General features: G+C 37.0%; 4 protein-coding genes across 5 annotated transcripts; 1 reads left to right on the forward strand and 3 right to left on the reverse strand.

Annotated features, from left to right (window-relative positions):
- Positions 1 to 1,625: 1,625 nt before the first annotated feature.
- LOC101166438 (olfactory receptor 1C1) lies at positions 1,626 to 3,044 on the reverse strand. The gene has a single exon (XM_004084413.4). The coding sequence runs from the start codon at positions 2,729 to 2,731 to the stop codon at positions 1,703 to 1,705; it is 1,029 nt and encodes a 342-aa protein (XP_004084461.2). The 5' UTR covers positions 2,732 to 3,044; the 3' UTR covers positions 1,626 to 1,702.
- A 3,633-nt stretch (positions 3,045 to 6,677) lies between these two features.
- Positions 6,678 to 18,217, reverse strand: LOC101166683 (olfactory receptor 1C1). 2 transcript variants are annotated; one of them, XM_004084414.4, is made up of 2 exons: positions 16,733 to 18,209; positions 6,678 to 7,850 (listed from the first exon to the last, which is right to left on the reverse strand). In XM_004084414.4, exon 2 carries the CDS (start codon positions 7,828 to 7,830, stop codon positions 7,018 to 7,020), a length of 813 nt encoding a protein of 270 aa, XP_004084462.2. In that variant the 5' UTR covers positions 7,831 to 7,850; positions 16,733 to 18,209; the 3' UTR covers positions 6,678 to 7,017. The 2 variants fall into 2 exon arrangements, 1 of the variants encoding a protein (XP_004084462.2); XR_013647449.1 differs by lacking the exon at positions 6,678 to 7,850 and adding an exon at positions 13,144 to 13,628 and having other exon boundaries at positions 16,733 to 18,217.
- LOC101166928 (olfactory receptor 1) lies at positions 9,234 to 11,334 on the reverse strand. The gene has a single exon (XM_004084415.4). It carries the CDS (start codon positions 10,984 to 10,986, stop codon positions 10,018 to 10,020), a length of 969 nt encoding a protein of 322 aa, XP_004084463.1. The 5' UTR covers positions 10,987 to 11,334; the 3' UTR covers positions 9,234 to 10,017.
- A 2,081-nt stretch (positions 18,218 to 20,298) lies between the features above and the next one.
- On the forward strand, positions 20,299 to 22,209 carry LOC101167170 (olfactory receptor 6N1-like). Its single transcript, XM_078931219.1, has 4 exons — positions 20,299 to 20,691; positions 20,777 to 20,954; positions 21,046 to 21,234; positions 21,616 to 22,209. Exons 1-4 carry the CDS (start codon positions 20,469 to 20,471, stop codon positions 21,890 to 21,892), a joined length of 867 nt encoding a protein of 288 aa, XP_078787345.1. The 5' UTR covers positions 20,299 to 20,468; the 3' UTR covers positions 21,893 to 22,209.
- Positions 22,210 to 22,672: the final 463 nt, after the last annotated feature.

Genomic DNA, 22,672 nt, shown 5'->3' on the forward strand with positions numbered 1-22,672 from the left:
CGGGGGATATGTTTCATAAATATACCGCAATAGGTGTAATCTCCAAAGTAGGATTGCAGATGTTCTAAGGCAGTGTTTTTCAACCAGTGTGCCGCGGCACACTAGTGTGCCGTGGGAGATGGTCAAGTGGGCCGTGGAAAATTGCCCTCATTAACTGATCTAAAAGCATTTCCCATCTCCAGGAAATCAGCTCTTTGTTCATCCAAACAGGTCCTGATAAAACACTGAGTAGTTAGGAATATAAACGATCATAAAATAATTTTTTCTTTGTGTTTATTTGATTCTATTAAAGACATTTTGATAAGAATGACGGTAACGCGAAATAGCTGCAGCTATAACTGTGTAAGGAAAAGTCCCGCAGCTTTTACTGTCTCCACGACTCCACCAATCATTCTTGAAGGCTTAATCACATGTCATCAGTCTGACCAATCAGAAGTGGTTAAAGTCTCCACTTCCTTGTTCCAAATTAGCTCATAACTCAGTCAGTTCCGACAAAAACACCAGCTAAAGCTCGTCTTTAGCGGTGTAGCTTTCCACAGAATCCGGTATCAGACCGTGGAACAAGTGAACAAAACCATGAAGCTCAGAGACGCGAGTCTTTCTGCCGTTATCTCGCAGTTTTCACACTACATCTCCCATGATGCATTGGCTTAAAGGAAAACACAACGAACATACAGCTTGTATGTAACTTAACTTTTATTACATCTTTTAGAAAAACATCTGCAACTTCCTGCTTTTTCTGCCACAATTATCACAAAAATGCAAGTCAGATTGCCGGGGGGGGGGGGGGGGGGGGGGTCTGTAGATCAAAACAGACTATGAGTTTCTGCTTTTTTTTTTTTTTTTTTTTTTGGGATGCTGGTGTGCCGCGGGATTTTTGTCAAGGTTAAAGTGTGCCGTGGCTCAAAAAAGGTTGAAAAACACTGTTCTAAGGCATGAAAATTCCTCACTACACACTTTTCTCAGGCAGACATGAATATTTTCACACTTTTATCTCTTGAGTAAACTCTCAATGTTGAAATCTTCATAGAAAAACAGGTCAAGTATTAAGGAATGAAAACAAAGAGCCGATCGCAATTAAAGATTTATGTGACTTTGGCAAGCTGGCAATGCATGTGCAGTATCTCTGTGGAGGAGTTGCACCACATTGGCAAGATCAACAGACAATCAGGATGCAGAATACTGTGCACTGTAAAGGGAGAAAAAAAGGCTTGCAAAACTGCACAGTGAAAGATGAACCAAGGAAACATTGTGCACAGAGTCAAAGAGAATTTGGCTGCTTTTAACTGCACACAGATAGAAAGAGTTTCCTTTTGAGTTGAAATGAGCCCCAATGTTTTAAATTTGAACATTGGTTTTCTTTCTTGGGACTTAGTGAAGATTGGGATAACGGGTCACAAGCCAACAGAGGTTTTGTTATACGCTTTATTTTACCTTTAGAGAGTTATATAAGTTTATGAAATGGAAAACTTAATCAATACTGACTTTGCATCTGATGAAAAATCGGGTCATGTTTCTAAAACCTTAAATGCCAAAGCCATACAACACTGCCTTTAATAACAGTTTTTTTCTGAATCCTAAAACGTTTTATTTTAGTGTTATACCATGTTAGTGTAAGAAAACAACAATTTACCTTCATCAGCAAAACCCTACCCCTACAGCATTCATTGCACAAACTGACACTTTACATTTGGAAGGAAACTCATTTCGATGCCACCCTTAAGTTCATCTTAGATTGGAGTATTTTTTTCAAAGACGCTCTGATTTCTTGTGTCTGCAGAACATAAATGATTGGGTTTAACATGGGAGGAAAGACAGTGGTCATAGACAAGTTTATGATTCTTGCATTTGGATGTATGTTTGCTCTCATATTATACACAGTTAACACAGGTATGAAATAGATTGCAACCAATGAAAGATGACCTGTACACGTTTTCAAGGCTTTGATTCTTTCATGAGCTGTGGCAATCTTAGCCAGAGTATGACCAATACAAATATAACTAGACATGATTATTATAAGAGGAACCCACAGAATAAGAGCTATTAACAGATTTCCATGGACTAAATTTGGAGTTTGATCATTACATGCTAGTCGGTACATTGGGCCATGGTCACAGTAGAAGCTGTTTATAACCACAGAGTCACAAAAGGAAAGTCTTGTCAATAGACCTAATGCAATTAAAACACAAGTGAGAACAAAGAGCCAAATAAAGGCAACAATAGAAAGCATGATCTTAGGGGTCACTCTGACTTGATAATGCAGGGGATACAGAATAGCAATCAGGCGATCATAGCAGAGAGCAACCAGGTTAAGACTCTGCATTGAAAGGCAGATGTTGCAGAAAAAATAGAAGGTCAGGCATTCACCATAGGAAATATAGTAATGGTTAAACAAAAATATATCAATAACTTTGGGGACAAGAGCTGTGTTACCCAACAAATCCACAAAGGCAAGGTTAAAAATTGCAACATACTTTCCAGACCTCAGGTTATGATCCAGATAAATCAGAGCCATTACAGTTGTGTTTCCTAGCACAGAAACAAAGAAGACAAAAAAGAGAAAGATATAGTAATAATTCATATTGGGTATCCCTATAAATCCGACTATTTTAAAATAAGCAGGACGCACAAAAGTGATGTTTTTTCCTAAGGCAGAATTAAAAAACTCCATTGTAAAAGGAAAATTGTTTCTTTCCCAAAGACTAGTGAGCAGTCCAGCAGATATCTGCATGTAGGAACTTCCTTCCGTGTTTTATGTTACACCATAAAGGTGGGTCCCACTTAAACTCCTTTTTCTCCTCCCTCTGTGTTCTGGGCATTTTGATCCCGAATGTAAACTAACTGTCCAGAGTATAGTCTGCTTCAAAGTTTGAGTCTGTTAAACTCTTAACAGTTAAATCTTTCCTTTTTTTTACCAATATATTTATCAAGGAAAAATATGTATTCAATCTAAGATATTGACTTTGATATTAGAACAATCAGGAGTTCTCCAGGACATAACTTGCACTAAACTATAATGTTTTTGCCTTTGATTCTAGCAAATTGGAAATAACCTAAACATCTCCTGTTGCCAAATGCCCCTACGAATTTGCCAGTGTCCATATCTGCTCTCTTTATCTTCCTTTGACCAACCCCCAACTCTGCATTAGCATGTATGCATCAATAACTCTGTTTTTTTATACTATCCATTTTGTTTCATTTAACCAGAGACAAGTGTTTAAACACATCTTTTTTATTAGTCACCTATGGTTTCACTGCACCAAAATGTGAGTTATGAAATAATGAGGGCATCTGCAGTCTAGTAATTGTAATTCAATTAATGAAATTTGAACCATACTTCATTACATTACTTGGTTACTGACAAGCAGTTGTTCTGAAATTCAAGGATTTCATTTTTTCTTTGACCGTAGGGCTAGGAATTACAGAGAAATTGGTCTAAATTTGTCATATGCAAGATCCTCAAAGTCTTATATTTAACTTGAAGAAAAATGTAGGCAACCTGAGAAAAAGAGGTGGGAGGCCTTGCTGCACAACTGAGCAAGATGATAAGTACATTAGAGTCTCCAGTTTAAGAAATGGATTCCTCACAGGTCCTCAACTGGTAGCTTCATTAAATAGTACCCACAAAATGTCACCTTTAACATCTACAATGAAGAGGCTACTAGCTAGCAAATGACAAAGATGAATATGAACAAAAGAATACAAACAATGGACAGAGAAGGATTAGGGAAAAAAAAGTTTTCAGGACAGACAAATTGAGGTTTGATGTGTTTGGATCACAAAGAAGACCATTGTGTGATGCAGAACAACAGAAAATATGCTAGAAGAGTGTCTGACGCCATCTGTCAAGCAACGTGATGATCTGGCATTGATTTGGTGCTTGTAGGATCAATTAGGTAATTTGTGTGGAAAACAGAAGCAGAGGTGTATTGTAAAAACTATCCATTGATAACCTGTACATATTTGAATGTCTCCCCAGAATGCTCCAGCAAAACAAAAAATAAAAAAATAAAAATGCACAGTTTAGCAGAAAAGTGTAGTTAGTGTTTAGTTGGGTTCATTCGTGGGTCCACCAACCTGCAACCAAAAATTCTGTTCACAATTCTAAATGTAGCGATTTAGGTTTGAAGATATCAATACCTGAGCCAAAAAGAATAACGGTTAAAGATCAATAATTGTATTTGGTATCTGACCTTTGTAATGTTCCGAAAGACAAGGACTAAATTTTCTGGTCAATGCAATTTTAACAGACAGCCAAAGTTAAATGGGGCAGGAGTTATGTGTGTTCTCCCATGCTACAACACAACTAACTTTGCAAGCAAAGAGACTTTATTTGACAAGATCAACAGACAATCAGGACATTGAACACTTTGCATTATAGAGGGAGAAAAGAAGGTGTGCAAACGTGCACTGAAAAAAAAATCTACGAGACCGTGAAAGGTGAACCAAGATCCAGCGATGGAACACTGTGTACACGGTCAAAGAGAATTTTGTGGCGATTACCTGCAGGACTGCACAAAGATGGAAGCAGCTTCATTCAGAGTTAAAATGGGGCCCAATGTAAGATCAGCCTGTCAGATCTACCATTTATTAGCCAAACGGTTAAAAAAACAGGACTGCTTCCAAAGTATTAATATAAGCGCCACTTTGACAGCCTGGTGGGAATTTCTTAAAGTGTCAAAATCCTCACTTTTGCTGTGCAAAATGACACCCATCTGGAAAAACAAAAAAATGTTACACTTCCCAGCTTGGCATTTAATTATCGATAGAAGATTCATAACACCCCTGGAACTTCAAGACAAACATGGATTAAATACCTTCTTGGAATATCAACAACTTAAATCTATAGTTACTAAAAAGTTTACATACAAAGACAATGACCTAGAACTAGCAGAACCAGTTACCTCTCTGATTAATTTTTCAATGAACAAAACTCTCTCCAAAATATATAAACTCTTATGCAATCTAGAGAATAATATCTCAATCCCAAAAACAAAATGGGATGCAGATTTGAGCATCAGCAATGCTCAAAGTTTCTGGTAAGAAATTTGTCTAAACACCTTTAAACTGACAAAAGTCCAAATTTGCAGCTAATCCAATACAAAACTCTTCAGAGAATGTACTATACTGGACAGAGGATGTTCAAGATGGGTCTCAGTAACTCAGACATATGCAAGCACTGTGATGGTAATCTACCTGACAATTACATGCATGCACTGTAGTATTGCACACCTGTCCAGGCTCTCTAGAAGCACATATGTGCCGATCTATCAGTCTGGATTAAGGTTTCAATCACGGCTTCACCGTCACTTTGCGTGCCATCAAGATATAAGGAGGATTAGCATCCATCATTCTTACAACTCTTTGTATTGGGAAAAAAAACAATTTTACTCAACTGGAAAAATAAGAAAAATTTAATTTAAATCAAAATAGGAATCTGCTATTTGATCAAATCAGCTTGGAAAAAATGGCAGCCCAAAGTTCAAGTAACTTTGAAAGAATTCAGTCTCTTTGGTCTTCCATAGCTAACCCCATGACTTAGGGGGTGGGGTGCCAGGGCGTCGCTGCTCCTCGTCTGCCCGCTGTGGTTGGGGCTGGGGGTCTGGGCCCTCCCATGCACGGCGGATGCGGTGGGGACTCCATCGGTCGGGGGGTGAGGTCTGGTACCTTGGTGGGGTGGGTGGTTTCCATGTGGTTTCCCGGCCTGGAAACCAGGCCGCACTTTAGAAGAACATAAAGACCCACTCGAGCACAGGTGTCATCTCACCTTTGCACAAATAGTTTGACTGATTGAATGAAATATTTCATGTGTTGGTCAGAATGCATATGTGCATGTGAAAATCAGCTGTACTGTGTACATGTTGACATGTTTTGTATGTGGGCATTTTTGAAAATGAAAATGAAATGAAATATATTTACTGTCATTGTACATGTACAATGAAATTACAGTGCAATTGGAGCCCACAGGTAAGTTTGTGGCATTTGGGTGTGAGTGTGAACAGGCCCCGCCCCTTTTGGATTTACATTACTTATAAACCTGACTGTAATGATTGTAAACATCAAGCAACTTGTTGCCTTATGCTGCTTCACAGTTCTACCCCCTCTCCTCTTTTATCACCCTCCTACAACCCCCGGCATCCCTCTCTCTTCTTCCCTTCTTTTCTTTTCTGTCTGGTCCAACAAAAGACTGTTACAGGTATGAGTAAGATGAATAAAGGTTAGCCTAAACTACAAAAGGGGTTTATTTAAATATACACCTAGTGTGTCAAATGTTTCATAACCCCTATTGTAACAGTAAAATATGTCCAACACAAGAGGCTTTCTGCTCTGTTGTTGGACAGGACATGTTAAAAAAAAGAAAAATCAATAAAAATCAATAAAAAAAGAAAAACGGGCCCCAATGTTTTCAGTTTGAACATCATTTATTCTTTATTTTCTTCAAAAATGGAACCACTTAGTGAAGATGGTGATGAAGGGTCTCAAGCTAACACCGCGAAAGATGAACCAAGGAAGCATTGTGCACAGGGTCAAAGAGAATTTAGCTGCTTTTAACTGCACACAGATGGAAACAGTTTTCTTTTGAGTTGAAATGAGCCCCAATGTTTTCAATTTGAACATTGTTTTTCCTTCTTGGGACTTAGTGAAGATTGGGATAAAGGGTCACAAGCCAACATAGGTTTTGTTATACACTTTATTTTACCTTTAGAGTACACTTTAATTCAAAATGTAAATTTCCTGTAGTAGCAAAGAATTATATAAGTTTATGAAATGGAAAACTTAGTCAATACTGATTTTGCATCTGATGGAAAATCTGGTCACATTTCTAAAACCTTAAATGCTCAAAGCCATACAACACTGCCTTTAATAACATGTTTCCATTCTGAACCCTAAAACAGTTTATTCTGGTGTATGATTAGTTATGCAAGGTTAGTGTAATAAAACATTTTACCTTCATCAGTAAAGCCCTTGTATACAGCATTCATTGCACAAACTGACACTTTACATTTGGAAGGAAACTCATTTCGATGCCACCCTTAAGTTCATCTTAGATTGGAGTATTTTTTTCAAAGATGTTCTGATTTCTTGTGTCTGTAGAACATAAATGATTGGGTTTAACATGGGAGGAAAGACGGTGGTCAAAGACAGGTTTATGATTCTGTAATTTGGATGAATGTTTGCTCTCATATTATACACAGTTAACACTGGTATAAAAAAGATTGCCACGGCTGAAAGATGAGCTGTACATGTTTTAAAGGCTTTGATTCTTTCTTTAGCTGTGGAAATTTTAGCCAGAGTATGACCAATACAAATATAACTACAGATAATTGTTATAAGAGGAACCCAAGCAAAAAGAGCTATTGACAGATTTCCATGGACTAAATTTGGAGTTTGATCATTACATGCTAGTCTGTACATTGGGCCATGGTCACAGTAGAAGCTGTTTATAACCACAGAGTCACAAAAGGAAAGTCTTGTCAATAGACCTAATGCAATTAAAACGCAAGTGAGAACACAGAGCCAAATAAAGGCAACAATAGAAAGCATGATCTTAGGGGTCACTCTGACTTGATAATGCAGGGGATACAAAATAGCAATCAGGCGATCATAGCAGAGAGCAACCAGGTTAAGACTCTGCATTGAAAGGCAGATGTTGCAGAAAAAATAGAAGGTCAGGCATTCACCATAGGAAATATAGTAATGGTTAAACAAAAATATATCAATAACTTTGGGGACAAGAGCTGTGTTACCCAACAAATCCACAAAGGCAAGGTTAAAAATTGCAACATACTTTCCAGACCTCAGGTTATGATCCAGGTAAATCAGAGCCATTACAGTTGTGTTTCCTAGCACTGAAACAAAGAAGACAAAAAAGAGAAAGATATAGTAATAATTCATATTGGGTATTCCGATAAATCCAACTATTTTAAAGTAAGCAGGCCGCACAAAAGTGATGTTTTTTCCTAAGGCAGAATTAAAAAACTCCATTGTAATAGGAAAATTGTTTCTTTCCTAAAGACTAGTGAGCAGTCCAGCAGATTTCTGCACTCTAGATCTACCAGTAACTTCCTTCTGTGTTTTATGGTAGACCATAAAGGTGGGTCCCATTTAAACTCCTTTTCTCCTCCCTCTGTGTTCTGGGCATTTTGATTCCGAATGTAAACTAACTGTCCAGAGTATAGTCTGCTTCAAAGTTTGAGTACTCTGTTAAACTCTTAACTGTTGAATCTTTCTTTTTTGACCCATAATTTGTCAAAAGAAAAATATTTTTTTAAATTTCTAATTATTGAGTTTGACAACGCAACAATCAGGAGACAAATGAGAATACATCTGCTCTGTCCTCGATCAATCAGTACAGAAAGGTTAGAGAGGTTCATGTCCTTTTAACTAATACTAATTCAAATTGAAACTAATGTCCAAAATTGTATTTAACAGTAAAAAGCAAAAGGTTCACAATACACACAAACCAGGGGCCTCTGAGACTCAAAAATCAGACTTTTTCAGTCAATTTATTCAAGAAATCTCTGTTTAGGACTTTTCTTGCAAATCATTAAGTTCAAAATTCATCACTACACTAAGTTACACACAAGAGTAGCATACATTTAATTTCAATACTATAAAGGGATGGACCTGGTCAGCAATAATCAGGTAGGTTTTGGCATTGTAACAATACTCGATTGGTACTAAGGGGCCCAAGTGTCCTAAGAAAACATCCCCCACACCATTACACCACTATCACCAGCCTGAACTGTTGACACAAGGCAGGACGGATCCATGCTTTCATGCTGTTGACGCCAAATTTCTGACCCTACCATCCAAATACTGCAGCAGAAATGGAGACTCATCAGGCCAGGTAATGGTTTTCCAATCTTCTATTGTCCAGTTTTGCTGAGTCTGTGTGAATTGTAGCCTCAGTTTCCTGTTCATAGGAGTGGCACTCTGTGCTCTTCCGCTGCCGTTGCCCATCTGCCTCAAGGTTGGACGTGCTGGTAGAAATTATGTTTTTAGAGATGCTGTTCTGCATACCTAGGTCGTGACCTGTGGTTATTTGTTGGGTTTTGGTCACTAAGAAAACATGTCCAAATAACTCTTTTAGTGTTAAGAGTTATAGACCCTTCCTTTAAGCAATCAGAGGTCTTTGGCTGAGTTCATACCAGTGTGTTCTCCTCCAGAAAAATGTATTAAGACATTGAATTAAACACATGAACAAAAGCTTTTAAGTACTTTGAAAAAACAGGTTCTCCTCGAGATCGAGTGGTAATATATTTCTTTAACATTTATTTCATATAATCACTTCAAAACAATACATGATATCAAAATACAAAATAAAATTATTACAATTAATAAATTAAAAGGAGCAGAAAGAAGAAAACGTATATAGCGACATATGCCCTGTCGCTTCATCGACAAAAGTAAATCAAGGTAAATCAACTAAAAGAAAACCAAATGATCTTTACATAAAGCCCAGCCTAGATTTTGATTAAACATAAGTACATACACATTTACATGCACAAACCTTTTTGTTTGCAATGAAATACAATTGCAAATTGTTTCATGCCAACAATAGCAGATGAGCTTAAGACATGACACATCAGTAGTAACACAAAGATGCATAGTATGCATTGTTGCACCAATTAAAAAAATTAAACCTCCAAATCCAATTAGTCAGGGTAAAGTAATTTTAAAAAAATCTGCTTGTTTTAGCTACATTGAGAATTAACTACATGAGTTTGGATAACATAACACTTACATGTTTAAATGATCAATATCAATTACAAGAAAAGCTGTGCCTTCTCAAAAATGTTTATTTTAAACATTTACAGACTTCTTTAGTATTGATGCTGTCTTCTGTTCCTTAAGTTACAAAGCTTAGAAACCTTTATATAAAATAGTCATAACTCATCTATTACTAGACAGCTTTTTAAGATAAATATCTTTAGAATAAATGAATGATACTTGCTTTAAAATAATGTTCAAATATCTACAGCAAAAGATTAGTTTGACTTTTTATTACACAAACTACTTCCCAATAACCCTTGACTGCTTTCTGATTTTAAACAGTTTTCTGAGTGATGCTCTGATTTCTTGTGTCTGTAGAACATAAATGATTGGGTTTAGCATTGGAGGGAAAACAGAGGTCAGAGAGAGGTTTATGATCCTGGCATTTGGATGTATGTTTGCTCTCATTGTGAAAGTGATTAAAATTGGTATAAAATAGATTGCAACCAATGAAAGATGAGCTGTACATGTTTTCAAGGCTTTGACCCTTTCATGAGCTGTAGAAATCTTTACCAGAGTGTGACCAATACAAACATAACTAGACATGATAATTACAAGAGGAACCCACAGAATAATAGCGATCAGCAGATTTCCTATTATTAAACTGGGAGTGTTGTCATTGCACGCAAGCTTATAGATTTGGCCATGGTCACAGAAATAACTGTTGATTACAAGTGAATCGCAGAAGGAAAGTCTTGTTAAAAGACCAACAGTAATTAAAACAGCTGTTATGACAAAGAGCCAAAAAAAGAAAACAATCGAAAGCATGATCTTGTGTGTGACTCTGACTTGATAGTGCAGAGGAAACATGATAGCAACCAGGCGATCATAGCAAAGAGCAACTAGGTTAAGAGCCTGCATTGACAGACAGGTAAAGCAGAAAAATAAGAATGTCATACACTCATTGTATGGAACATAGTAGTGATCAAACAAAAAGATATCGATGACCTTTGGAACAAGAGCTGTGCTCCCCAACAAATCCACAAAGGCAAGGTTAAAAACCGCTACATACTTGGCAGTCTTCAGATTGTGATCCAGATAAATCAGAGCCATCACAGTTGTGTTTCCCGCCACGGAAACAATATAGACAAATAATAGAAAGATATAGTAATAATCAACATTTGGTATACCAATGAATCCTCTGACAATGAAATATGCAGGTCGCACAAAGGTGATGTTTTTTCCTAAAGCAGAGTTAAAAAGGTCCATTATGAGATAGGAATCAAAAGAAAACAAATCAACATATTGATCTTTTCTGCTAAAAGGTGAAGCAGGCTTTTGCTGCTTCTCACCTGAACTTAGCCCTTTTTATGGACTCAAGTTAGTCTCAGTCAATCGCTTAAATATAAACCACTTCACATTAGTCCCTTAAGGAAGCGGTGTAGTACCAACCCACCCACCCTGAAAAACGTATTATAAAGTTTAGAGGCTACTGAATTATCTTTGATTACTTGTCTGTGTTCTGTTTTCTTTGTAGTAATACATTGTTCCTCTTTTTTATTTCATGTTTTTGACCAGAGATAATTCAATGAGAAAAATCATAAATCTTTTTGTGGTTTGAAGTTTTCAAATTCAAAGCCTTTTCTTTTCTAAGTGTTTATGTGAGTTTTCTCATTTGACATGCAAAAGTATTTTAAATATAATACTAAATAGCACATATTATTGGAAAACATTTCTCTGTCTAACATGGAATATGTCTTATTTTGAAAAGAATCAGAATAAACAGTAAGGCTATTTATGTCTCTAAAATAATAAAGATAAAGACTAACTGTACAAAAATGAGTTTGGTAAATGGCGTATACTTATATAGCGCCTTTCTTCCTACAAGGACAAAGCGCTTTACAGTCACAGAACCATTCACCCAGTCACACACACATTCACAAACACATTCACACACTGGTGGCGACTCCGCTGCCAAACACAGGCGGTGGGGTTCAGTGTCTTGCCCAAGGACACTTCGACTCATGGGCGTGCAAGGCGGGAATCGAACCTGAAGTCCTACGATCATGGGTCGACCGCTGCACCACGGCCGCCCAGTTTGCACATTCAGAAAATGTTTATAGCTCCCAGATTAAGAACTGAAAACAATTATTTGAAAATGATCAAGCTGTGTTGGTATTTCAAAATAAGAGCGAAGGTTACATTTTCAGCCTTTTTTCTTTTTCTTTCTTTTTTCTTTTTTTGCTGTTAAAGTTTCACCATATGTGCCATTGCAAGCATGTGAGCAAATTGCAAGATTTGCCCTGCGTTGACATTTCTCACCAACACTTCTCCAACTGTAGTAAATTGTTGAAAAAGAAAAAGAAGCCCCTCCCTGCTTGACCAGTATGAACGCCATGGGCTAAACATCCGTTCTTGAGTGCCTCTCAAATGTTTGCTGGGAGCGTAGAATCACTATCAAAAAAGTCAGCACAACAGCATTAAGTTGATAAAATAACACTTTGTTTTTCTGCTTTGCTAAAATAAAATGCTTTTTTTTGCACCAAAATGTTTTACTAAACCTTGCACTTGAAATTTTGCCTTTTGAAAGCTATCAAAAGGATCCATAAAGAGGAACTTAATAATCTTTCAGCTGTGCATTGTCCTCACCGTTTGGTGTTTCAAAGCATAAGCAACATCTCTGTGGGAACTTCAGGCGGAAAATGGACAGTCACAGATGTATTTCTTTTTCTTTTTTTTAAGTTTTAAATAAACATTGGTACAGACTTTTGGATCTTCTAAATAATTACATCCTACAAATTGTTGTTTTTACTTTAGACTGATAATCTTATCTTTTAAATAAAAGGCCAATACATTATTTTAAGGTTTTGCAAATACAATGCAAGACTGTTATTAAGTCTCACCCTGTTTTTGTAGACTTATTCAGAGAGACCAAGATAAATGTGCCTTCATTTACCCTTTTCAACCTAGTGTTAACAGAAACATACACACAATCTCAGTTAATAGGCTAAAATTTTAAGTAAGCAGTCATGAACAACAAAAACATGGATAGTCTTTTTTACTTTTATTGTAATCTTGCAGTTTACAGTGATTTAAAAGAAAAAAGCAAAAGAATATCTTCAAAATGTTTTGCCTCGTGTAGGCCAAAGATCATTGAATAGCTGACATGTTGCTGCTGTGTGGAAGTTTTTCTGTTCCATCAGATTCTGAATTTTTTAAACCTTTGAATTATCTCTCAATTTTTTAAACCTTTCCTTTTTCGAACAGTAAAATATTTTGCCCTGAAATATTATTTCCTATCTTGAATATTTCAGCGTTTTTTAATTTTGAGACTCAGTATTTTGATGGCTCAGAAATTCGATGTAAATAAAACAAAAAACATCCATACTTCTGTAATGATTGTACATCACTCTGTGAAATGAATACAAAGAAAAAGCCTAACACCACCTTACATTTTCACAGAACTTAATCTGAGGCACATTTGGAACTGAGTGCTGATCAGATCTGTTGGTCTATTGCTCAGCCATCCAAAGAAGGACTTAGTGTTCATAAAGTCTTTTTAATACTGCCAAGAAAAGAAAAAAAACTTTCAGAATGACTTTAACAAAATAAACATCACCCTAATGATTGACACTGATTGCCTAACATGTTGACAAAAGAACACAAAATTTGTGTCAAGTTCACTGTTAAAAATGCTCATTTGATAAGTATTTATTCTGGTTATTTTTAAAAGATCAAACAGTTTGATCAAAGTGTGGACAAACTTTGGTTCCACAACTCAACAACAGTGTATTCCCTTGATTGTATCCTGAAAAAGTTAGTCTAATGAGCCTGGTAATTAGCTGTTTGTTGTCAATGTTCTTGGAGGGTGATGACACAGCCTGAGCGATGAGATAAACACCTCACCCCAACTGCAGGGGAAAGAAAGCCCAGGGAGATAAAGTCATCATGCAAAAAAAAAAAACAAGAAAAGAAACAAAGTTTTTATTACCTGGATAATTTATCTGGCCATTTACAAGGATAAAAGATAATAATTCAACAGTACTTGATATTACTTTGACATTCTTCAATGAATAATTTAAACTAATATTAAATTGGTATTCAAACAGTTTTTTTGGCTTAACTGTATTTTTTAATTTATCAACTCTATGTGAGATTGAAAATAAACTATTAAATAAACTTTTCTCCCCCCGAACAAATAAAAATAGGAAGTACAATTTAAAATTTGTTTGAGGAATTTTAATAAAATGTAAAAAGAAACAGTACTAGAATGTTTTACATTTCCATGAAACCAACATGCTGGTGTCCAAGATGAAGAATGTCAAGAATGACACTGAAACACACGGGTTTGTATCCTCATTTAGACAAAATCTAAAATTGAAGCCCCCCATGTCCCGCACAGTTAACATTCAGCATTAATGATTGTATTTGGGGGTTAACCATCAACCACCTGAGCTGTGACTGCTGTTTACTGCCTCCACAGAGAAATGGTAAAAAAATGGCGTGTACTTGTATAGCGATTTTCCACCTTCCTCAAAGGCCCAAAGCACTTTACAGTCACAGTCCCATTCACCCATGCACACATATTCACACAGTGGTGGCTGCTCCGATCTGAGCACTTCCACCAAAGCCAAGGTGGGGTTCAGTGTCTTGCCCAAGGGACAAGGCAGGAATCAAACCTGCAATCTATCGATCAGAGGTCAACGTATTTTACAAATTCAGCTCTGGGTTAAATCTCATGAAACAACCCGAACCTATAAAAACTAGAAAAGAAATGTGTCATATTGAGCATTTTCTGCTACCTAGGTACAAATGAATTAAAAAAAAAAAAAAAAAAAAAAAAAAAAAAAAAAAAACACACACACACACACACAGTGTAATCAGATATAATATATATTTGGTTTGAATTTGATTAATATTTTGCGTGAAGTTGTACTATCACCCGTTTTGGTTTTAGTTTTTTCCCATTTATGCAGTTATGGTTTTTTTATGTTTCCCTTAAAATAAATATAAACATAAATTGGATACATGATTTACAAAAGACAAGTGAGTCAGAATTGAATTTGTTAAAATTCCCTAAACTTCCCTGAACTAATTTGAATATAATATGAAAAAACATACATTTATTCCATATTATATTCATACATGTCAGTGTGAAGGAATTAAAATGACGCCAAAACATTTCCTAAGAGATTAATAAAACAATTGGGACTTTGAAGCTGTTCTGTTAATCCACAGGGATTAACTAGTTAAATATTGTTGTCAGATAAATGAAACTGTCTCCCATGGTACGGTGTTTAAATCATCCCATGGTGAAAAATCTGGTCTGGAATTAAATATTTTAGAAGATACTTAAAAGTAACAATTCAAATAAGACTGATGCATAAAATATATATTTTGTTTGATTTTTGTGCTGTCTCTGATTTTTCTGTAACATTTCTATTTGAAATTAAATTATTTTAGGAGAAATTAAAAAAGGTGAATGATTTGAACATGTGGACATTTAGTAAATTGCTCTGAATGCTTGTTTTGTTGAGCTTTTTAAAAGCTTCTTTTATTCTGTAAAAACACAAAAAGGTAAATGGAAAAAAAAAACTCATCATTTTGTTCAATTTAACACTATAAATTAAAAATATTTCAGTGGATGATGAAAAAGATGTCCTGTTTACCTACCCCTCAAACAATTGGTGAGCTGTTCATTTTTATGTACTGAAACAGTACTAATCAAACCCCAACATTTTAAACACAAGTACTGAGTTGTTTTTATTTGAAGGTGAGTTGTGTGTTTGTCATTCCTTACGCTGCCATATAATGGACAAGTGTTCAGGTGCACCTTTGACTATTTAACTTGAAACGTCTGTCACCTTTGAGGCCTCGTGGAGACACAAACAAAGTAATACATGTACCAGTTAACCCTTGTGCTATCTTAGATGACCCCACCCTTACATTGACGTGTTCTCCCTACCATGACAAAGGTGGATAAAGGTGGAAAGATTTCATGTAATCCATGGACACCAGTGAAGATCACAAATCATTGAAGAAAAAAGGTTCAGCGCACTGTCTAGTGGGTCTAAATGACCCCACTCCCAATGTTAAAGTGCCTAGGATAGCACAAGGGATATAATGCATTAACATCATAAATGTTTGAGCTTCATGTCCAAGGTACCAGTTTGACACCACGACAATAAAGCTGACTCCGTTTTCTTTAGTTTATGTGGAGTCATTTTTGAAGTAATACAGTCTTTTGATATTGTTCTACTAAAAGAGGACATGATATAGTAGAAAAATAAACTCAGCCATTAAGGATGGGATAAGTTGAGATGACTTCCTTTCATAACAAGCAGTTCCATGAAGTCTGAGCTCGACCCTTAGGGAGTCACACCTCAGTGTTACTGTACCTCTGTTTTCTCTTTGGAGACTTTTTCCCTCCTGAAAGCTTTCCTCTTATGACAGTACTCTTATTCTAACTTGTTACCATCTAGCTAATTGATCCCCAGAGGCTTTGTGCAAACACCCCAAACCTCTCCCCTTTTCAGAGAAGAAAACACAAATATTTACCACCTACATGATGTAGCTTGTTTTCGTTCAAGTAGGGAATTTCTTCATGCTGTATGGAAGTTTTCCCAAACTTATCAACGAGGGCTGACCCAATAGAAATACACGATTTAACATTTTTACTGCATTCCTTCCCAGACAGAGAAAAACTAGCTTGAATTATGAAAGAGAAGCATATATTCTGCTCAAAAGTATAAAGGGAACACTAAGATAGTACATCCTAAAACTGAATGCATGACATTCTTATTAAACACTTTCTTTATATAGTTTCAGTTTCTGACAACAGAAATTACACCAAAAAAAAAAAAAAATCTAATGTATTCACTCATGGAGGCCTGGATTTGGAGTCACACTCAAAATGAAAGTGGAAAAACACATTAGAAGCTAATATAACTTTGATGTAATGTCCCTATGACAAGTAAAAATAAAGCGCCATAGTGTTTGTGTGGCTTCCACATACCTGTAAAACCCCCGTCCAAGGCCTGGGCATGCTCCTGATGAGGTGCTGTCCTCCCAGACCTGGACTAAAACATCTGTGGACTGAGGTTCATTGTGATGTTGGTGGATAAAGTGAGACATGATGTCCTTGATGCGTTCGATTGGATTCGTGTCTGGGGAACAGGGGGCCAGTCCATAGCATTAATGCTTTCGTCTTATATGAACTGCAGATACACTCCAACCCCAGCAGATCTGCCATCATTTTGCTTTAGGACAAACTCGGGGCTAACTGCCAGCATATGGTCTCTTCAGGAGTCTGTGGATCCCACCCCTGTACCAAATTGCAGTCAGGCTTTCTCCGGCTGTACAGTTCCCCAAAGAAATGCCACCCAACACTGACCCAAACCGGCCATGCTGGAGAATGTTGCAGGCAGCAGAACATTCTCCATGGCGTGTCCAGACTTTGGGCAAGACCTGTGGTAAATTTTCCAATCTTTGTGTTCCCTGGAAAAAGCCAAACATTCTGCAAGATGTCTGCATGCAGTCTGTTTCTGACCATTTGAGCAGACACAATCATACGTGGCCTACCAGAGGTCATTTTGTAGAGCTCTGGCAGTGCTTTTTCTTGCACAAAGGTTGAGGTAGCAGTCCGGCTTATGAGTTGCCAGCCTCGTATGGCCTCCTCCACGTCTCCTAATGTACTGCTGTCCCCTGGTAGTGCCGTCTTACTCTTCTCAAACCTTTTTGCCACAGCTCACATTGATGTACTATCTTGAATGAGCAGTACTACTTAAACCAGTTGCATAGGTTGTAGGTTGTTTTCCAAAGGGACCAGAACATCAGCCAGAAAGAGCAGGAACGGAGAAGTGGTCTGTGGTCACCACCTGCAGAACCACACATGTGTTGGGGCTGTCTTGCTGATTGCCTATAATTTACACCTGTTGTCTGTTCCATTTGCACTACAGCATGTGAAATTAATTGTCAATCAGTGTTGCCTCCCGAGTATACAGTTTTATTTCACAGAAGTGTCATTGAACACAAACATAACTGAACTTATGTTACACTACACACCTGAGAAATGTGTGAATTAACTTTTTGGGACAGATAATGTCTTTCCAAAAGTACTTCATGTTTAATTGATTCCATTTTTTTTGACATTGTGATAATTTCAGGCCAACACCTTTCTTGTGAGGCATTATGGGGATGCCAGGGGGAGGGCCCTGCAGCTGGTCTGGAAATTGAGACACAGTGCAGCCTGATCACTATTACTCAGACTTTTACCTGTAGTTTGGATTAAAGGCAGATAATTGAGAGTATAAATGAGTATAAGGATAAATGTGGATCAAAGGATTTTCATTTCCAGGAAAAAGATAACAGAGAGAAAGGATTTGTTGACCAAAAGTATGCAGGCCCCTATTTAATATCCAGTTCCAATGTTGACAATGAAAATAAAGGAGTTAAGAGTTGATGATGTTCACAAGCTAAAAAATCAGCAAAATCTGCAAGATAAATGGAATCTCCATGCCCTATGTAGCTCTTCTGCTCACAGCTGTGCAAAAAAATTCTGCAGAAAAAATGTGTTTCTTTTAGCACTATAAAATTCACCATGTGACAGATTATGACACAAAATAGATGAATAATTTTCAGTTTCAGTTTATTTCTTATAACTGCAGTGAAAAAATAATATGTTGGGTTTCCAATTTGCTATTTCATTGTAAAACAAGAAAAGGTAAAAAATGATTTTTTTCAGAATTTTCTTTTGACATTCCACGTTGAGAAAAAAATAATGTTAAGGCTTGTAGTTACATACAGATGCCAATAGAGGGCAGCAGCTCTTTCAGCTTTCACTGTCTGATGTGCCTCTTGCCTTGAATATACACATTACAGTTTTTCTCAGTCGCTTTAGTACAATTCTCAGATCAGAATTGAAGTTTGCAAATACATGTGTGCAATTCTCAAAACAATTTGTATAAACAGCAAAACACTATGGATTTCTTGCAAAAGCCTGTAACTTGCTCAAAATCTTTAGTTCATCTCTCAAAACTAAGTCTTTATGTCATTGAACATGTCAGTGCCATCAGAGTGTCAAGTCATTGTGTCATTGTCTACGAACAAGACAGTCAAATGACTTAGTCATGTTGTCAATATAACTGTGTACTTTAGAGGGAGTTTCTGATGGAAACTATGGCTAAAGTTTTGATGACAATTATTGTAAAATGGAAGTTACACCTTTTTTGTTTGATTGCAGGAGACTGGACAAGATTCACATTTACACTTTTATTGTTCATATTGTAATATGTTGACAGACCATGTCATACCAACATAGAAAAATCCCACTGCAAACAGTAACACAAAGGGAAAAAAAAGATAGGACAATATTCTGTCCAACAGTACAGGCAGTGCAGTAGGAATTGGTGTGGTCTTCCTACACCTCTTGTCGTTCTTGTATGTTAGGACACAAATTCTCATCCACATCACAGCGAATATCCTCTCTTGCAATGCAGCAAAATCTTTTTGTCACATTATGACAACTTGGTCAACCATTTTGCAGTTAATGACTTAAACGATGAACTAATGACTAGGTGTTTTGAGGAGTAAGACTATTGCACAGTGAACTATATAATACATTTTGATCAACATGACATGAACAATTGATAATGTAGCAAAGAGCAGAGAATTGGACATAATCATTTGCATGGATGTACCAAAAGCAATTGCAACTTGTTCAAAGAAGTGAGAAACTGCTTATATGATCTGCCCAAGTGACATCATGATGTGAAGATTGAACAAATAGTTTGGGGAATTTCATTCTGATCTGAGAATTGTACTAAACCGACTAAGAAAAACTGTAACAGTCAGTGAAATAATAGCTCACTGGTTTCAGACCAGTTTGACTCTTAGCAAACTGGTATGCTGGACTTCTACTGAGTCCACTGACTGTATGAGAGAACTGGAATGAGTGAGCCCTCTCCCCTGGTGTTTTAAACCTTGTGCTATCATAGACGACCCCACCCTTGCATTAACCTGTTCTCCCTACCATGACAAAGGTGGATAAAGGTGGAAAGATTTCATGTAATCCATGGACACCAGTGAGGATCACAAATCATTGAAGAAAAAAGGTTCAGCGCACTGTCTAGTGGGTCTAGATGACCCAACTCCCAATGTTAAAGTGCCTAGGATAGCACAAGGGTACCGAGCCGTGCCCTCAGCCGCCCAGCTCCCCAACTCTGGGAACTCTCTCTCCCCCTGACCTTGTAACATTGACTTCTTTTCAATATTCAAATCAAGACTCAAAACCTATCTGTTTAAATGTGCTTTTCCAAATCGCATTTTTTCATCATCCCTTTTCTGATTTTATTAAGATGTCAATTTATTTATTGTGCTTATAAAATTTTGTTAAAGTGATTTGATTGTGTTTTACAGTGTCCTTAAGTGTTTTGAAAGGTGCTTTTAAATAAAAGGTATTATTATTATTATTATTATTGTTATTATTATTAATATTCTCCAGAGTCACTTTCAGTGGTTGAGGTGTAAACTTCAGACAGGCTCACACCTGATTAGTGACAGCGGATGCCATAGAAACGTTGATTCAGATCGACTTGGACCAATCACCTCTTACTGACGTCGCCTGTCTCCAAATAGTGGCACATATTTATATGACTTGCCTTCTGACTGCTCTGCTTTAAATCGTCAACCGCAGATCAGCACTTCGGCTGCTTGGGTGCTGCGATTGCTGTCACGGATCACTTGCTTTCATCATGGGTGAAGTGAACAACAACTTCACAAAAGTGTCAGAATTCATAATTGTGGGTTTTCCAGATCTCCAGCAGGAATATTTTCACTTAGTGGCATGGATCTTCTTCCTTCTTTATGTGATCACTGTGGTAGGCAACTCGATCCTGGTCGTTATCTTTAGTTTAGAGCCCAGTCTCCAGAAGCCCATGTACATCATCATGGTCAGTCTGGCTCTCTCAGACATCGGTAAATATGACATTTTAAATGCTAAATTATTTCTTTTGGTAATTCCAATTTTTTCTTTAGTGTTTTGCATTTTTCCCCCTTACAGGCTTTGCTACGGTGGCTTTACCAAAACTGATTGCTCGGTACTGGTGGAACGATGGGATTATTGGCATTCACACTTGTTTTTTCCAAACACACATGATACATTACTTTGGGAGCCTAAACTCCCTTATTTTACTTACCATGGCATTGGACCGATGTCTAGCTGTTTGTTTTCCTTTCAGGTATAGAATGAATCTATTTTCTCACTTTCTTTGACCTCTGTAACAATGAAAGAATACAATTAATCTTTTAATTTCTATATTTTTTCCTCAGATATCCCCTTCTGATGACAGTCCCCAACATGGTGGGCCTTACTGTTTTCTGCTGGATCATTGCGCACATCTTCCCTGGCATTGGCACCATAAACTTCACCTTTGCCTCATTTTGTGGACCCAACAAAATCATCCAGGCCTTCTGTGACACTTTGTCTCTCACAGCCCTCTCGTGTGGGAAGACAAATCAGTATGGGGCCTCCTATGGTGCGGCCATGTTTATACTTTATTTTCCTTTAGGCCTCATCATTGTCTCCTATTTTTGGATTATCATCTCTGTCTTCCGCATGCCCAACAATCAGGTGAGCTTAACCTTTTATTGTTATTTTTTTAACCCCTGTGCTATCATAGGCACTTTAACATTGGGAGTTGGGTCATCTAGACCCACTAGACAGTGCGCTGAACCTTTTTTTTTTTAATGATTTGTGATCTTCACTGGTGTCCATGGATTACATGAAATCTTTCCACCTTTATCCACCTTTGTCATGGTAGGGAGAACATGTCAATGTAAAGGTGGGGTCATCTAAGATAGCACAAGGGTTAAGAATACTATTTTTGGACATTTATAAAGGAAATTGTATTCTCTGCAGGGCAAAAAGAAGACCATTTCTACCTGTGCCACCCAAGGCTGTATCATCTCTATCTACTACATCCCACGCTTTTTTGTTTACTCCACACCGTTCTTTCCTAACCTAACAATGACGGCTGACAAGCGGATAATCACCACCCTCTTCTACAGCTTCTTTCCTCCACTGAGCAATCCATTCATCTACTGTCTCAGAACCAAAGAGATCAAGGAAATTTTGAAGCGCTGGATCCAGAGACGAAAACGCATTGCACAAGGATAACCTGTGCAGGCTTTTAGTGGGCCAAAATCACACTGAAAACCGATCAGTCTGTGGCAAAAAGTGTTTACAGAAGTCCCTGACTAAGTCATGAATATAATATAAACTATTTTCAAAAAAACTCACAATGTATCCCGTGTTCAAGGGAAAAATGTCAAATCAGTATTTGCTGTAAAAAGCTAATTTTTAGATTTATACCGGCATTTTAAGCTGCTGTGGCCAGTTATACTGAAAATATTCGTCTGATCTCGCTAACTTGAAAACGGGTGAGTAAAAGATCCTACTTTTTACCCACAGTTACAGTGGTCCAAGGGATTAACATGAAGATCTATTCCAAAAAACAGTTTTTTACGGGGGGGGGGGGGGGGGGGGGGGGGTAGATTTGTATGCTATGTCAGTATAAGATTTTCCTTTTTCTTATTATTGTGGCAGGAGAATTTTTCAAATAGACAAAGTATGGAGCAAATCACCAAAAAGAAAAAAAAATGCTAAAGCACTTAAGCATCTTGCTTTAGTAACATCACTTAATATGTATGTCACACTCTGACACAACTTGCACCAACATGATAAAATACATTTTTTAATTTGTACGTTTGTGCTGTAAAAAAATACTACATATGCAAATATTTTAATTTTTAGATATTTTCAGTGCATGCACTAAAGAACTTGTCATGAAGCTAATTTGCCTGAAGATGGCAGACTCCTCAACCTTTTCACGGAACAAATAAAAAACCAAAACATAAAGGCCCACACGAAAACAAAGAAATATCCTTATTAAAATCA

The sequence above is a fragment of the Oryzias latipes genome, chromosome 14, assembly GCF_053564925.1.
Source record: "Oryzias latipes strain Hd-rR chromosome 14, Olatipes_Hd-rR_3.1".
NCBI classification, from domain to species: Eukaryota; Metazoa; Chordata; class Actinopteri; order Beloniformes; family Adrianichthyidae; genus Oryzias; species Oryzias latipes.